The sequence below is a fragment of the Ascidia mentula genome, chromosome 1, assembly GCF_947561715.1.
Source record: "Ascidia mentula chromosome 1, kaAscMent1.1, whole genome shotgun sequence".
NCBI lineage: Eukaryota > Metazoa > Chordata > Ascidiacea > Phlebobranchia > Ascidiidae > Ascidia > Ascidia mentula.
Window position 1 is genome coordinate 1,359,364 of NC_138566.1, and position 18,591 is coordinate 1,377,954.

At 36.0% G+C, this 18,591-nt stretch overlaps 2 protein-coding genes across 2 annotated transcripts; both read left to right on the forward strand.

Annotated features, from left to right (window-relative positions):
* Nucleotide 1: 1 nt before the first annotated feature.
* Nucleotides 2-6,393, forward strand: LOC145916894 (transient receptor potential cation channel subfamily M member 1-like). The gene is made up of 19 exons (XM_083002910.1): nucleotides 2-66; nucleotides 487-502; nucleotides 602-782; nucleotides 850-1,008; nucleotides 1,064-1,166; nucleotides 1,719-1,809; nucleotides 2,123-2,257; nucleotides 2,409-2,495; nucleotides 2,640-2,700; nucleotides 3,046-3,194; nucleotides 3,471-3,617; nucleotides 3,723-3,825; nucleotides 4,177-4,334; nucleotides 4,625-4,725; nucleotides 4,807-4,934; nucleotides 5,293-5,380; nucleotides 5,547-5,722; nucleotides 5,833-5,959; nucleotides 6,264-6,393. The coding sequence occupies exons 1-19, from the start codon at nucleotides 2-4 to the stop codon at nucleotides 6,391-6,393; spliced, it is 2,205 nt and encodes a 734-aa protein (XP_082859036.1).
* Nucleotides 6,394-14,858: 8,465 nt separating this feature from the next.
* Nucleotides 14,859-16,034, forward strand: LOC145917069 (transient receptor potential cation channel subfamily M member 2-like). The gene is made up of 5 exons (XM_083002922.1): nucleotides 14,859-14,919; nucleotides 15,170-15,257; nucleotides 15,401-15,576; nucleotides 15,694-15,820; nucleotides 15,932-16,034. Exons 1-5 carry the CDS (start codon nucleotides 14,859-14,861, stop codon nucleotides 16,032-16,034), a joined length of 555 nt encoding a protein of 184 aa, XP_082859048.1.
* Nucleotides 16,035-18,591: the final 2,557 nt, after the last annotated feature.

The following is an 18,591-nucleotide window of genomic DNA, read 5'->3' on the forward strand; positions in this document are numbered from 1 at the left end:
GATGACCTTGAAGCACAAACGAGGTCAAACAATCGTGTTCAGTGCAAGCATCACAGAAATGAGGCAGTTTGTGTATTTGTAATTGCCTAAATGTCTGTTTTGCCTGCGCTTGTATTTCTTTGCCAGTTACCCATTTTCCGTGTTATGTAAAAATGTTTTTTTCATTCGATTGATTTCCATCATTGCTGTTACAGACTTTTCTTTATTGTTTCTGCACTGATTTCATTAAGTTTCGTACCGGCTACATCAGTGCCTTATTAAAAGTTGCTGTTTTCAACTTTGCGATTTTGAAATTGAATGATGTAATACCTTCAACATTCTGCTTTCCTTCGAAACACTTTAAAGTGTGAACTATTTATTTAACCAGATATTAAAAATTCCGCGTGTATTTATTATCCTGACTGGAATCTAATAATTGATTTATTAACTCTGGCAATGGGTCAATTTCAACACACATACTTTTTTTTTTTTTTTTTTTCTTTTCAGGTCAATTTTCAGGCCTGTAATAATCGACAAAAAGTTGTAGTTTAGTGTTTGCTATGTGTGACTTTGTTGGGCCTCATAAGCATGTTTAAATGTTACCAAATTTCTTTCGTTTCAGCCTTTGTTCAAAGAGGGTTTCGAAACCCGGGTTTCCCCCACTCTTCACGGCCTTGTGAACGATTACGGTGACGCAAAAACTCAATTATTACGTCATGTTGGCAAGGCAATCAACATCTTGACACGTTTTCAAGTCAGCGAGCTTTATTCCGGCCCCACTTACCAGTACTTTGACGCCGCCGGTACGCGTATTAAACTGCCGTTTTCTCGTAACGTAAAAGTGTTGAAGTAAATGTTTTACTTGGACAGAAATCACCGACTTGCAGAAGAGAGCGACCACTATGATCTCACAAATAGATGACTCCCCGCCTGTTCCACATCCTGAAAGGGATCTCTTCTTCTGGAGCCTCCTCATGGGTAAGGGGGAGTTGGCTTTATTGTTCTGGAAGGGCGGTCATTCTTTAATGGGTAAGTCAGCCTTTACAAACGTTGCGATTGTGACGTAACAATGGTACGTTTTTAGCTTCATCTATCGTCGCGAGCGCTATAACACGATCCCAGGCCGTCATGCTCGACAACACATTGCAAGGAAGTGACGTAGCTGAGAGTTTATACGATGAATCGAAGTAAGATTTCTATGGTCTGTGTGTTTATCGATAGTGAATTGGCGAATTACAACTTGTGACGTCATTGAGCGAAAGTTACGATTTTTTTGAAATCAGCCTGATGAAATACCCAACTATACATTTGATCATGTTTTCAATAGTTTGTACAAGACGACAACTGGAAATTCCCTTTATTATTCACGCTCTATCAGCTTGCATCAAACTCATGTGAAAGTTTTAACTAGTTGCTACATCCAGTTAAAAGGGCAATTCGTGGGATAACCCCTTTTGATTTAACCAGCAGACCTCGTCAGGGCACCTAAAAGTTTTTGAGTTATAGTTTTCCTAATAACCAGCTTGCTTGCACATTGATAATTAATGGTTTGAACGTGCAGTAACGAATTTTGGAGACAGGAGTGCATCGAGAGTCAGTAGTTGTATTGCCCTTATAGTTAATATGTGGTAAAATACCCTGTTTAATTGACGGTTAATTGGTATCCAAGGTTTGTAAAAGCACAGAGTCTTAGAATGGAGAGCGTAGAAAAATAAATAACCCTAATCCTGTTCTTTCAGCAAATGGGCTGACAATGCCGTCGAGTTTTTGACAACGTCCTACAAACTTAACAGATCTTCAACATTGTGCCAACTAACACAAAAGATAGAGGTGGATAATAGTCAATGTTACGTAACTATCCCTATAACAATGGGTTTGTTTGTTTGTTTGTTTGTTTGTATGTAACACAGCAATAACTCAATTCGTTTCAATAGACTTACAATACACACAGTATTATTGTCAGAAAACTTTATTGCTATCTAAGCAACACATAACTTATTTTGAAATAAAGCAAAAAAACAGCGAAATTTCTTACATTAAATAGTTTGGTTTTTATATTCTCCCAAAAAAGAAATCATGCCCTTCTCAATTTGAGATGTAACAACCTTCAAAATCATGGGTTAAAAATGTTGTGTTCCTTCAGCAACTTGGAGGTTGTTCAGTTCTCAACCTTGCGTACGTTTGTAAACATCGTGAGTTCATCGCACAACCGGCCGTTCAAACCGCCCTCGATTACATATGGTATGGAATGACCAAGCAGGAACAACCCCTCTACAAGGTAAACATGATAGCAAGTAAAATGCAACATCACTAATAATTACAGCACAAACTCATACAAAAAGTTAACAAAGAAATTAAAATTACCATATACTTCAACTGAAGGGTCGTAATTTTTCGTGTTTGACCTTGAACCACGTGTTTTCGTGCAGGTTGTAATAACCCTGATTTGTCCGATTGCTGTCCCCTGTCTAAGCGTGATTGAGAGGAAAGACGTTTTCACCACTGACATGTCACAGGTATTCGACTCTCGTTATTATTCGTTGTGAAAAACTCGTGTTTATTTTTCGGTCGCTTGTGTATTGAAATTTGCCATTGAACAAAGATGTTACATCAGAACTAGTTTGTTGTTTTCTCTAATCTTGTATTTATGCATTTCGTAGACCTACCGCTCGGTGTACACCGAAGACGCGAATGGCATGGAACAGAATGAAACGGAAGAAGGTGGACATATTAATCCTTTTCATGTTCAGTTTCCGTCTTTTCATTTTTGGTTTAATTATGAAACGCTGTAGATGTGTTTGAGACGTTATCACGATAAGTTAAAACCCAAACAATTTAGTTTGTTTGTTGGTGATATTTAATATCGCCCTTGACTACCACAACAAACATGCCGCCCACAATCAAATCAATTTGGTTTTATTTTGTACACAAAGTTACTCCACACATGAACAATAAACGTCATGCATAAATTGGAATGGGCACCGATATAACCATAAGGTTCATCGAGTCAGGCACCTATGTTGTGCGTAACTGTTCTTTGTTGGTTTCACACTGATTGGTGCACAGGAATCGGAGGTGTGCTGAGTTTTATTGAGAAGTGGGGGACGAAAGGGGAAGTGACGACACAGCGGAAAACTCGAAATCGTCTCGTGACGGCTATGAGGGATACGTACGATTACTTTAACTCGCCCAGGGTCAAGTTTCTTGTTCATTCGGTAAGCGATGGAGGTTTTTTGTTCACTTGCTGTAAGTTGGTGGGAAATTCTTTTTCTATGGATGTGGTTAGTTTACGTCATTTGTTTTTTAATCTTAAACCGTGGCTTCTCAGACTGTGGTTGCGAAAAAAAACAGTCTTTAAGCTCGTTTATTGATAAATTGCTATTATTGAGTAACCTAAGTATTTAAGATTATAAACACCACAACACTATATTGGTATTAGACCGGTTTGGTGATGTCTATACCGCTAACTATGCCTTCTGCTTGAAACACAGATGATTTTGTCAATCAACATAATCCTTCTAAGTTACTACATCATCTCACAAGATTACTACGTGCAAAGATACGACCCTGCACACTTTGCTGTTTCAGTCATTCTTTGCTCCTATTTTGTCGGCTTGGCCGTCGACGAAGTCCGCCAGGTGACCTTTCAACTCTTAAATACCCGTTAAATCCAGCTGTTTGTAGTATGTCTTCTACTGATCTTTCTGTTTCAAATACTTTTTTATTTTAACGAAATGTTGCAGATAAGCACGATCGAGAGCGCCACCTTGCGGGGAAAATTAAAATCGTGGGCGGGAAGTCCATGGAATAAGATGGATTTAGTGTTGGTAACCTGTTACTTTACTGGTATGTTCGTGGATTGGTAAACGATAATTTTGCATTGGTTTTAAGATGTTTTCCTCTAATAATAAATTTATTAGACTTTGCCTTTTAAGTTGCTGATCTGAAAGTCCAGTTGACAATTTAACAAACACAATGGAGAAAACCCACTCCATTACAATTTACTTTATCGAAAAACGTTAACCGGTTTTGGGAATCTATAATATGAACAACATTGTACATATAGCTGATGTAAAATTTGCATGGTAGAAGTTTTGTTCCTCATTAATTCTTAATCCACAATAAACGAATGTAGGCGTGTTTGTATAAAAATTAATACATTATTGTCTTGCCATATAACCTTAGTATTGTCTACAGGCCAGGGAATAATGTGGTCCTCAGCGTTTGGCGACAACTTATGGTACGCGGGTAAAATATTCCTGTGTATTGCTTTGTTCGCAATGTACATCAGGTGTTTCCAAGTCTACCTCGTGTTCAAATACTTCGGGCCCAAGGTGTACATGATGAGGAGAATGGTGAGTTGGAACGGATATTTTTAACTTATGTGAGCAGACATATGGCCACTGTTTTGACCTGCCAGGTCACATCAGTGCAGCTTGGTTTAAAGTTTGGACGACAAGATTGTCCAAAATCACATCAAGCTGCACCGGTCGAAACAGTGGCCATCTGTCTGCAGCTCACATAATTCATATGATTTTCCTGTTTATATATTTTTAACTTCGTTTATCAGACATAAGTTTTATGAAATGCACAAAGGCTGTTAAGGTGTGTTTGTTTGATTGTCAACCCAATATTTTGTCCACAGTTGAAGGATCTGGTGATTTTCCTTTCCATTATGGGTTTGATATTTCTCAGTTATGGCGTCATTCTTCTTTCCGTCAACAATTATCCAAACCCGACAAAAACGTAAGCAGTCAGTTTGTACGCGTTAACCAACTGCGCGTTAACAGGAAGTTATTACTTCAAACAAGTCCATTTACTTTCTAGTTACACGAACACATTAAACATAACATCGGTTGACACTTTCCTCTTGAGTGTCTACAACAACATTATCAGGGTTCCTTACTGGCAACTTTATGGAAACGAGCTTGGAAATGCGACTGTTGCACAAAACAGTAAGTGTCTTAATCATTAACTGTGTCTCAAACACTTTTCTGCACTCCGTGAAGAGCTTGGTAATCTAAAAGCCCTCTTGCAATCTGCAATTATGACACAACAACGTAAGTTTTGTAAATTTTAAACCATCCTCAAAGTGCACAGGAAATAACCTGATATCATAACTGCAGTAAGAACAAAATGTTGAACTGCTAATTTTTTTTTGGAGTCTAATTCAAATTGCAAACGGTCCCCAGGGGGCGCTAGTGCCCATTATGAGGACCACTGCCTCGATTTGTGGCATATCAAATTGCAAACGGTCAATGTGGGCTAATTTCCAAAATGGAGTTTGTTTTAAGTTTGCTGTTAATTCCCCAGGTTACGGGATAGTATCGGCTTTGTTGACTTGCTTCTACATGTTATTCTCGAACATTCTAATGCTCAATCTACTCATCGCCATGTTCAGGTTCGTACTCTTGTGTGGTTAAAAGTATTTCTGTCTACTGCCTGGAACATTACTAAAAAACATTGATCTTGGGTTATTTTGTCGAATTTGTTTAAACTCCGTGAACAAGGTCAAGTGAAATGAATGATTTGCAAGTTGTGTAGACGTAAGTTTATGATTTCTATAGTTACACATTCCAAACGATTGAAGACCGCGCCGGAATATTCTGGAGTTACCACAGATTCGATGTTGTTGAAGAGTTTTGTGACAGACCTTGGCTTCCCGCTCCTTTTGTTATTCTAGAAGACATCGCCAGGTTCATCAACATTTGTAGAAACGGACCGGTTGGGTTCAGTGCCTTCAGTAAGTTGTTTATTGACAAACGAATATAAAATACACAAGCATGGAGCAAATAATATGAATTTTGTGATCATGTCAACCTCAAGTTTGTGAGAATATCATCTTCGTTTCAGGGAAGAAGGTGAGTGAGGAACAGGAGACGGAACTTTACACGTTCGAACAACATGTCCTCCAGAAGATGATGAAGAAGAAGGAAGAAGAAGACAAAGACGAACATCTCATGACAATGATCGTTGAGCAGTAAGTTGGTTAGGATTCGAATCCACACAACAATGACTTTAAACCGATTCTTCTGGATCAAACGTTTGCGTTGAAAGAACTTGATTTAATTCACAACAAATCGAAACGCTCGATAGCATTTGCTTTAAAATTGATGAATTTCTGCCGCAAAACTTTGTTCCCACCCTTAAACTCACAAAACAAATCCTTGCATCGACATATTTTATTTCAAATGGCCGTGGTTCCTATGACATAGAAGATGATGTTCATGCACAGATCCCGCTGAAAGTTTGATTCGCCCTGTAGCTAAATGTATTTATTTCAGGCAACAGGAATTGCAACTACAAGTGAAGCAAAAGCAGAAAAAGTTCCAAACTTCAAAAGGTCACAAGTTGCCCTATTACCACGTGAACCATGACCTTGAAGCACAAATGAGGTCAAGCAATCGTGTCTAGTGCAAGCATCACATAAATGAGGCAGCTTGTGTATTTGTAATTGCCTAAATGTCTTTTTAGCCTGCGCTTGTGTTTCTTTGCCATTTTTCCATTTTCCGTGTTATGTAAAAATGTTTTTTTCATTTGATTGATTTCCATCATTGCTGTCACAGACTTTTCTTTATTGTTTCTGCACTGATTTCATTAAGTTCCGTACCGGCTACATCAGTGCCTTATTAAAAGTTACTGTTTTCAACTTTGCGATTTTAAAATTAAATGATTTCATAGTTCCTTTGTAATACTTTTAAAGCGTGAACTATTTATTTAACCAGATAATAAAAATTCCGCGTGTATTTATTATCCTGACTGGAATCTAATGATTGATTTATTAACTCTGGCAATGAATTAATTACAACACACATACTACTAGTAGTTGGACTTTTTATTGGTTTCTGTCTGCTATTTATGATTGTTGTGGTTGCAGAAAAACCGCTACGCAACCTAATACACAAGACGACCAGGAGTGGATTGTCCTGTTGGTTATAAAGTTGGGTGGGCGCGTTTTTGCCTAGTGGGACGACAGCGCAGGACCAGGCTGCGCACAAGCGGTCGTAACACTAGCTATAAAACCAACGGGACGTCAACATATTGATACTGAGGTTTTTGCTGAGCTTGATATTTTAAATCCTACGTGGTTTAAAGCAAGACATTTACTATCAGACGAAACCTTCCTGTTTTCCTTGGAAGTTATCATAGCGACAGCGTTGGCATTTCCTGCAACTTATTATTATTTAATTGACAAGCAGGAACCAAAACAATAGCAATGTCGTATGTCGTGTAAGTATAAGGACCCATGAACATGGCATATGTCATGGACAGACGCGTGCGTGGCGCACCAAGACCCGTGCGAGTATAGGGTGTCATAAACGCCATTTGATTGCTTTGGAACTGAGGAATTTCTATGAAAAGGCCTGGTTCTGTCAACATTCTTACAAAATAGGTCCTTGCACCGACACATTTTCAAGGTCCTGGTGCTTATATTATAAAAGATGTTGTTTGCAAATATGTTCCATTATTTTCTACATGGAGAGTGTCCATAAATCCAACTTGAATTCTTCAGGCGATTGTTAGGCTTGTGTTGCAAACTTACAGTCTTTCTTAAACACTCCTGTAAACGTTGCCATTTGTGCTGTTGATGTTGTGACGTTATTACAGCAAAGTTCGGAAGTTGACGGCAAAATTTGGAAGAGGGTACATCACATTGTAGTGGAACAAACTTCACATACAAACATATACATATTTATCTGTAAAAGCAAAACAAGGCCAATTATTTTTTAATACCGATCACGCAATGAAACAGTTCTCGTACAATGCTTGAATACGTAAAAGCATCAGTTTGTTTGAAAATTTATGTGTCTCTCAATGTTTAATGGTCAAAATAAATTTTGAATTAATTCAGCGGATTTGAATTAAATTAACTGAAAAAAATCAAATATTGCTTGCTGATCACTCAAGCGTGGGATGAGGTGGTTTCCCTCCGGTATGACGTTAGTTTCGTTCTCGGGAAATGCTGCAAAAAATAAAATGAAGTTGCAACCAAACATTTAGGGTTGTACACTAGACCCGGTATTTCATTGACTGCCAGTTTAACTTTTTGTCTTCATCATGAAGCGAACACAAGAGGAAATAAACTTGCATCACCAGAAAGTGATGAATTTTTTAAACAAGTAAGTTTAATTTTTGGAGATTTACTGAAGTTAAAATATTGATGTTTCAGTGACAGAAAAGAAACAAAGCGATTTTGCAACAGAACACTTTGTTCCCAAGGAGAAAACTATTCAATACATGATGCTGTTGTTTGTTCTATGTCAGATTATTTTAATGCTTTACTTGGTGTTGAGGTAAGTGTGTTTGTTTTGTAGAAATAATATGAAACCTTAGTGTTTGTCGTATAGTTGTCCCCTGTCCGTAAATACATTGTTGCAATCAAACAAAACATCAATTTAGACAACAACAACAACTCTTTACTTTTCAAAATTAATTTAGTTTGTTGACAAAACTCATGGGTCATGTGGTATAATATCTCAACAATTGAGGAACATACCATAATATATTATATCTGTCTTTTATGAACATACGTACCCAGAGTTGTTCATCCCTTTAGTTTACACCAGGCCTCCATACCACATGGCTCCATCACATCCAGCTCATGTTTTGACACAATTGGCTCAGTTGCAACAGCTTAGTCTAGTATTTGCATATCTGATAAGCATTTGTTTGAGTTGTTACAATATTTAGGTTTAAATTTTTAAGATGTTAAGGTGGTTTTTGTTATTACTCGACAATTACATTGGCTTAACTTTTGTAACTATGCTAGAATGCAACTTACTAGATTGATTTATTTTTTGCTATGGCCCTTGTGATGTTTCTATTTGAACAGGACTGTTGTATGTTGCTATATGTAAATTACATACATATTCCAAATGGTAAAGTTGTAAATTTTTGTCAGTTCTTTAGACCAGATTGTGTGTGTTTGTTGTGATTGGTTAACTTTGTTTTCTTATAGATGCGCGAGAAATACTCAGATTTCATCAAGGTTGACAATATTCCACCAAAAAGACTGGAAAGTGTATTGGATTATATTTACACTGGTGATATTGAAGTAACAGAGAAAAATGTGTTGGAAGTGTTGGAAGATGCTGATTATACACAGATGCAAGGTATGCAAGTTTTAATCTTTACTGATGTTAATGTGTTAATAGTGATTATTTCAATATATATATATGTTCTACATGTGTATTTATTTATTTGCAAACCATGACAATTTTGCTTATTTTAGGTTAAAATTTTTGTGTTTGACTATTGTCACGTTGACACCAGGGACAAAACAAATTATTTGTAATCAATGGAGCAGTGAGCACAGATATCACTTCTGGATTAGGTGTGGAATTTTGTTTTGTTGACAATTTCAGAGTTAAAGTCATTTTGTTGTCGAGTCATCCTTAAAATGATTTCAACCGACAACTGTTTGAAGCTAAGAGCTTATGCTACTCGATACAATCTTGCTGATGTGGAAAAGAAAACAAACCAAATGATTGTTGATAACATTGCAACAGTTGTACAACATGATGATTTCATGCAACTTGATGTTGGTGATATGTCTGCAATCATCAAACAGAGAAACAAAGGGGTAATTATGATTAATTTGTATTTTCTGTTTGCATTGTGGAAGAAAATCGTCAAGACTTTTGATTTGAACGTTAAGGTAAATTAAATGTCGACTATAAAAGGTTGGGTAAACTCATCAACAGTTCCTCATCCACAACAACCAGCTCTCAATGTTGTTTGTTCGTGTTCACACAAAAAGAAGTAAATTCCAGCAATAACTGCAGTTAAAACTTAACATGTATTTTGCATAACATATACTGTTTACAAGAAATAGTGGTAACTTTAAAATCATATTTTGCGACAGACATTTTTAGTAGGTTATGGTCCAGGGGTTCTTTAACTGCATGTTTTTTTAACAAACTTACATCAAACCAATAATATCAACCTTTTTGTATTTGTTTTAAGTTGCTTTTGTGGTGATTAAACTTTTTATGTGGCATTTTTACTTTCTATTTGTGTTTTCGGTTTTAATTTACAATTTAATGCAGTCAGATCATGTTAGTAACCTTTTTATGATATATTTTAACAGTTACTTAACTTGTTGTCACAAATTAGTTGTTGAATGTAGACGGAAGAAGCTGTTTTTACTGGAATGGTTCGATGGGTTAATTTCAATCCTTCCCTTCGAGAGGATTTGTTTGTGAATCTTTTCTCACAACTTGATCTTTCATCTATTTCCAATCAGTCTCTTGCAACCACAATAAGAAATGAAGTAAATTGTTGTAGTTGATTCGCTTATAATTAGTTTAAATGTTTAATTCTTTTCAGCCCCTAGTAAGAGGTAACATAGAATGCAGCAATGCAGTCATGGATGCTTTATCAATGAACTTTGAAAAACCTGGCACAAGTGGAAAAGCAACTTCTGTCAAAAAAGGTGTGATATTTTTTTATATATTGTCACATTATCCACTATATTTATACCACTGTTATGGACAACATGCTCCCTAGTAAGAAATAATTATTTCCCCCTGACCACAGTGATTTTGTTGTGGTTGTCTTGTGATGTCACAAACACCTACTATATTATGTTCCCCTCATTTCACCGGTATAATGTTGAGATATCTGGTGTAAAGAGCGCAAATCTATATGTTTATAATATTCTATTCGAATAAGGTGCACTCCGAAACTTTTTGAAATCTCACTTTAGGAAACGATTCTAAAACTGTTGAATTGTCAATAAAAGTGCATATTAAACTTGACCGACCTTATAATACCAGACTGGTGTCAAAGTAATTAAATACTTAAATGAAGCTTGTGTAAATACTATACACAAATACTAACTCCATTCAAAAAGATTGATTAACAAAGCAACAACTTTACCCTCATAAAAAATATGTTACCACTGTTATTACCCCAAAAAAATATTTTAAGCAAACAAAACCATAACAAGCAAATGTTTATGTTGCAGATTTGTCAGGATTTCTTCTCATTGGTGGCCGTAATTCAAAACGAGATTGTGTGAAATGGAATGTTACCACAAAACAACATGAACATTACCCAGTATGTACATTGCTTGCTGTCTTACAGTTTTGCTTTTTAACATACTTTCTCATAAATATACATGCTTTTTGTGTTTGCAAGTAAATGTAAATTTTAACTAAAATTAGCAAGACAGCAAAAGTCCAGTAACAGCCAGGATTTGTTGCAAAACTTGGACACTAATAATTTTTTGTTGATTTGATTGTACATGAAATAATAATGCAAACATGCCCTGGTTTAGTGTAACATGCCAATGACTTAACAAAATATGTTCCATAGTATGTCATGTTTTTTTCTATTATTCGAGTTACTTGTTTTAAGATAGAGACTTTTCTTTTATTTTGTGAAACATTTTAATCACTTTGCCTTGATGCATTGTTTTAAAATTATCAAAATTTATTTAGAAAATGATCACAGACAGAGTGAACTCAACTTCAGCCAAATTTGGTGAAAATGTTTATGTAATGGGTGGAAATGGTCCAACACAAAGTTGTGAGATGTTGAATTTGGAGGAACGTAAAAACTGGGTAAAAATTGCTGATTTATCGGAAGGTCGACGTTGTGCTGCATCGTCTTTTGTTGGAGGTTGGTGTGGTTATTTCTGAAATTGTTGATTTCTAAACCAGGGGCTGTTCTTTTTATCACTAGTGTGTCTTTGTGTGGTTCATGACTATCTTCTCATCTCTCAACCAACTCATTCTAGTTGCTCTCCATAACTTTTGTTAGTAATACCCCAGAGAAAATTTGTGTTTTTTTGGACTTGTAACAGTATTACTGACAAGTTACCAATTGTTGAACAGAAAGTTGTCCAACTATGTTTTTGGAAACTGATAGTAAATATTTGGTGAATATTTAGATGTTTATCAACAATTATCACTTTTATGGACAACCTTGTTTTCACTAATTACAAACAAATTTAGATGACTTGTATCTCACGGGTGGTGATGGAAACCAAGGAGCATTCTCATCAACTTTGTGTTATTCTGTACAAGAAGACAGATGGAGAAGTGGTTTCGACATGTTACAACCAAGATATGGACACGGAATGTGTTCAATTGACAGTGAGAATGCATCTGAGTTCATTTATGTGAAGGAATAATCTCATTACTGGGCCCAGGCCTCAATAGTTGGCATGCATTTGAAACAACAGCATAATTAACGGGAAACCATAAATTAAAGTAATCAGTAAATTCACTCTATTTACCACAACAATATTCACTTTTGGACATGAAAATGTTGTGAAACGCCGACCTCAAACTCACCAGAAATGCAGGAAATATTCCATCTTTATTTTGTAGTTCTTTATGACATGAATTTTAAATTTAATATTGATTAATTTCAATTAAAACCTCGATTGAAAGCTGATCGCTTATTTGTACGTCAAGAAACGCAGAGCTTACCTCAATGATTGTTACGTAACATTATGACATAATCGTAATATGACGTCACAATAAATATTAACACAAGCAATTTGGAAATTTCTTCAGATGTTTTGTTTTCTGTGGGCGGAAGTGTTGATGGCGTGCAATTCTTACAATCATGTGAATTCCGCGATGTTCGTGTTGGAACCTCCACAAGAATCGCTTCTCTCAATGAAGCAAGAGGTGATTTAGCATGTGAAGAAATTAAAGGGAAGATCTATGCAATTGGTTAGTGATGAAAAGTTAAGCAAAAAAATTAACAGTAGGTGGTTTTTGTGTAAATTTTATAAAATACAAATTCATATTCGTCACCGGTAAATGTATCACGTGATAAATATAATGGAGTTTCCTGAAAAGAATCCTAAACATAAAAACTGGTAGATATAACTATAAAGTATTAACCTAAAAACAATAAAAAGTTTTACTTTAAATCTGACAGGAGGTGGTGGCTCCCTGCAAACAGTTGAAGAATACGAACCCAGAGTCAACAAATGGAAATATGTTTCTCCTCTCCTAAATACTCGTTGCTATCACTCTGCTTGTGTTATTGATGGGAGGATTTATGTTGTGGGTGGAGGGTAAGAATTACTATTATGACGTCACTATAGTCCACTGTTTCCCGTTTTATGTGAAAATGTAAATGTTGAGTAACTGGGACAAGTGGGATATACGTTGTTATACTTGATTAACAACTTGCATAAAATGTTAAGATTAAACTTAAAACACTTTGTATTATACAAGGTTGTATGTGTGGTTTGGTTTAGTGTTGTAGGAGTCTGCGGGTGTACGTTAATTTGCTTTTGTTAACTTATAATTTAAAAATGTTGTAGAAAAACTTGCCTGTGTTTGTTGTGTGCCTGATTCATGAAACTGTATCATGTTTGTTTTATAGAAAGAAATCAGTTGAAGTTTACGATCCAACCTCAGATGTCTGGACACATGCTTTCGATCTTGACAAAACAGTTTATTATGCGACTGTTGTTGCTGTTTAATATGTTTCTATATTTAGGTGTAGTTATTATTTAACTGAGATTGATCATCGGAATCAATGTTTTTGTCCAAAATATCGTCTTTACCAATTGTTTCTCCTTTAACAGTACTTTCTGAGTGGTAGATTTTTTAATAAACGTAATTATGTATTTGTGTGTGAGTGTCTTTTGTGATATGGAAATAGTAATTATCCACGAAATAATTTCAATATTCCATTTGATGTTTTCCAATTCGATCCTTACTTGATTCCCTGCAACAATAAAATTATGACATTGTTCAAACATTGGATGATAGAATTGTTTTTTTTTCCTCAATACTCATGTTATAATTTTTTTTCCAATTATTTCATATTATAAGTGACGAATAATTTACTGTGAGTTAACGACGACTTGTGAATTTGTGTCATTTCTGCCCCTGCCTTGTCACGTGTGTGTTTGCTTGTTTGTTTCTTACTGAATGCATACTGGCTCTGCTGCCAATTCATCTTACAGAAACATCGTTTGAGTCGTGTTTCGCTCAGTTTATATGAAGAATACTGGAGCGATAGCATGCGTAATGTGTACTTTTGTCTTGATACAAAATCACACGCACCGTTTGTATTTTCTCTGTAGCGACACAATTCTATTCTAATGCCGTTATTTGTGAAATTATTTTCCCAATGTTTGTTTCGTAAAGTTCAAGTTTCGTGCATATATTCTAATAGCAATGTTCAATTCCAAGTGCCCTTGTAAGAAGTTTGGTGAAACAAATTAAATGTAGGATTCGGTTCGATTCCAAATAAATAATAACCTCGTTTTCTGGCTGATTACCTCAGGTTTGAACTAAGTTGGCTGCATTTACTATTAACATTTACACCAACACTCAAACATAGCCAAGGTATCTTTTCCTATATTGCTATAATTTATACATTATTAAGTCGTGTTATTCAAATCGCTGGTCCGACATATGAAAAGACACCTGTTATAGAGTCGTGTCGGCGATGCCTTTAAACTTTTTATCGTACAGTGAGCAACTAGTTACCCTTCCTTGGGATTTGTCATTAGACTGCATCAGGTGCTTTACTATAAACCGTAGACTTTTCCACAAACTTACTCTCATATTTCAACATGCTTCTATTGGATGGGAAGCGTTAAATACACATGTTTAGGTTTCGACCAGAAGGCTTTGCCTTATAAGTTACTGATCTGAAAGTCCAGTGGACAATTTAACAAACACAATGGAGAAAACCCACTCCATTACAATTTACTTTATCGAAAAACGTTAACCGGTTTTGTGAATCTTTAATATGAACAATATTGCCCATATAGCTGATGTAAAATTTGCATGGTAGAAGTTTTGTTCCTCATTAATTCTTAATCCACAATAAACGAATGTAGGCGTGTTTGTATAAAAATTAATACATTGTTGTCTTGCCATATAACCTTAGTAATGTCTCCAGGCCAGGGAATAATGTGGTCCTCAGCGTTCAACGACAACTTAAGGTACGCGGGTAAAATATTCCTGTGTATTGCTTTGTTCGCAATGTACATCAGGTGTTTCCAAGTCTACCTTGTGTTCAAATACTTCGGGCCCAAGGTGACCTGCTAATTTTTTTATTGGAGTCTAATTCAAATTGCAAACGGTCCCCAGGGGGCGCTAGTGCCATTATGCCTCGATTTGTGGAATGTCAAATTGCAAACGGTCAATGTGGGCTAATTTTCAAAATGGAAATTGTTTTAAGTTTCCTGTTAATTCCACAGGTTACGGGATAGTATCGGCTTTGTTGACTTGCTTCTACATGTTATTCTCTAACATTCTTATGCTCAATCTACTCATCGCCATGTTCAGGTTCGTACTCTTGTGTGGTTAAAAGTATTTGCGTCGACTGCCTGGAACATTACTAAAAAAAAATTTTTTTAAACTCCGTGAACAAGGTCAAGTGAAATGAATGATTTGCATGTCGTGTAGACGTAAGTTTATGATTTCTATAGTTACACATTCCAAACGATTGAAGACCGCGCCGGAATATTCTGGAGTTACCACAGATTCGATGTTGTTCAAGAGTTTTGTGACAGACCTTGGCTTCCCGCTCCTTTTGTTATTCTGGAAGACATCGCCAGGTTCATCAACATTTGTAGAAACGGACCGGTTGGGTTCAGTGCCTTCAGTAAGTTGTTTATTGACAAACGAATATAGCATGGATCCAATAATATGAATTTTGTGATCATGTCAACCTCAAGTTTGTGAGAATGTCATCCTCATCTTCCCATCATCTTCGTTTCAGGGAAGAAGGTGAGTGAGGAACAGGAGACGGAACTTTACACGTTCGAACAACATGTCCTCCAGAAGATGATGAAGAAGAAGGAAGAAGAAGACAAAGACGAACATCTCATGACAATGATCGTTGAGCAGTAAGTTGGTTAGAATTTAAACTTAAAGTGCCTATGACATAGGAGATGTTGTTTATGCTTCGATCCCACTAAAAGTTTGATTCGCCCTGTACCTAAATGTATTTTTTTCAGGCAACAGGAATTGCAACTGCAAGTGAAGCAATTATTAAACCTTGAGAAAAGCAGAAAAAGTTCCAAACTTCAAAAGGTCACAAGTTGCCCTATTACCACGTGAGCGATGACCTTGAAGCACAAACGAGGTCAAGCAATCGTGTTCAGTGCAAGCATCACATAAATGAGGCAGCTTGTGTATTTGTAATTACCTATTTTTTTATCGTGTTTTGGAAAAATGTTTTTTCATTCGATTGATTTCCATCATTGCTTTTACAGACTTTTCTTTATTGTTTCTGCACTGATTTCATTAAGTTTTGCGCGGGCTACATCAGTGCCTTATTAAAAGTTAATGTTTTCAACTTTGCGATTTTGAAATTGAATGATTTCATAGTTCCTTCGAAACACTTTTAAAGTGTGAACTATTTATTTAACCAGATAATAAAAATTCCGCGTGTATTTATTATCCTGACTGGAATCTAATAATTGATTTATTAACTCTTACAATGGATTAATTACAACACACATACTTCTAGTAGTTGGAAGTTTTGTTTCATCGTCTCCAACCATTGCACGTTTACAACGTTTCAATTATTGCACGTGGGTGATGGTAACAACTAATGACCACTGGGGTCGACACAAATTCCACGCTAGACCATTCGGAATACTTCCTGTACATGGACAATAGTACGACACAAAATTACAAGGTAGATAGTAGGATATTGTTCGGATAGAAATCAACTCCAGTGATCGTTGGAGGAAAACGACATCCTGCAAAACAACTTGAGATGGTTAAATGTTGCAAGAAGTGTGATTACAGTGCTTTTGCTAAACCTGAAACCTAAGAATACTTCTTAAAACCGATAATATGTTTGCAGGACAATTGTACTACTTCATGCGTGTGCAGTACAACTTACAGCGCAAGTATTCGTTTCTCATCTGATATAATATGTTGGAACATTATAAGACAAGCTTTCTCAACACGTTTGTTTCAGCTGTCCACGTGGTCAGGTAATGAATACGGTGAACCCCCAGCTAAGAAACCGTTTTCAGAAACAGAAAACTTATAGCCACCAATAATGTGACAACAGAAATGGTCGAGTTATTTTTCCATTGGTTTAGTTAAGGTAAGGTTTGCTTACCTTCCACACCGATAAGTAGAACAGCAACCAGCAGACACGATAATAAACGTTTCATTTTCTTCTCTTTACAAGTGGTGATTGAATATTGAAGTTTTACTAAAATACCAATCGTTAGATTATGACTTGAAATAGAATAATTAGATTTTCGTAAAAATCAAAAACTTTTAAACATCCATCTTCCACATTAGCTGTAAAACCAACGGGACGTCAACTTATTGATAATGTGGTTTTTGCTGAGCTTGATATTTTAAAATCCTACGTGGTTTAAAGCAAGACATTTACTATCAGACGAAACCTTCCTGTTTTCCTTGGAAGTTATCATAACGACAGCGTTGGCATTTTCTGCAACTTATAGTAATTTAAGTGACACACAGGAATCCAAAACAATGGCAATGGCATATGTCGTGCGAGTACAGGGTGTCATGAACATGACACTTGTCATGGACAGACGCGTACACAGCATCACAACCCATGCAAGCATAGGGTCCTATGAACGCCATTTGATTGCTTTGGAACTGAGGAATTTCTATGGAAGGCATGGTTTTATCCACGTTCTTACAAAATAGGTCCTTGCTCCGACACATTTTCAAGGTCGAGAGTGAGAAATTGACGGCAAAATTTGGAAGAGGGTAGATCACATTGTAGTGGAACAAACTCCACAAACATATACATATTTATTTGTAAAATCTGCAAATAGACCAAGGCCAAATATTTTTTAAAACCGATCACACAATGAAATAGTTTTCGTACAACGCTTAAATATTTAAAAGCATCAGTTTGTTTGAAAATTTATGTGTCTCTCAATGTTTGATGGTCAAAACAAATTTTGAATTAATTCAGCGGATTTGAATTAAATTAAAATCAAATATTACTTGCTGATCACTCAAGCGTGGGATAAGGTGGTTCACCTCAGAGTCATAGAAATCATGGACTTTGGTTCACCTCCGGTGTGACATTAGTTTCGTTCTCGGAAATGCTGCAAAAAATAAAAACAATTTCTTTGCAATAATTTACGGTTGTACGCTAGACCCGGTATTTCATTCACTGTAAGTTTAACTTTTTGTCTTCATAATGAAGCGAACACAAGAGGAAATAAACTTGCATCACCAGAAAGTGATAAATTTTTTAAACAAGTAAGTTTGATTTATGGAGATTTACTGAAGTTAAAATATTGATATTTCAGTGACAGAAAAGAAACAAAACGATTTTGCAACAGAACACATTGTTCCCAAGGAGAAAACTATTCAATACATGATGCTGTTGTTTGTTCTATGTCAGATTATTTTAATGCTTTACTTGGTGTTGAGGTAAGTGTTTGTTTTGTAGAAATAATATGAAACCTGAGTGTTTGTCTTTTAGTTGTCGCATGGCTCCATCCCCACAACCAGCTCATGTTTTGACACAATTGGCTCAGTTGCAACAGCTTAGTCTAGTGTTTGCATATCTGATAAGCATTTGTTTGAGTTGTTACAATATTAAGGTTTGAATTTTTGAGATGTTAAGGTGGTTTTTGTTATTACTCGGCAATTACATTGGCTG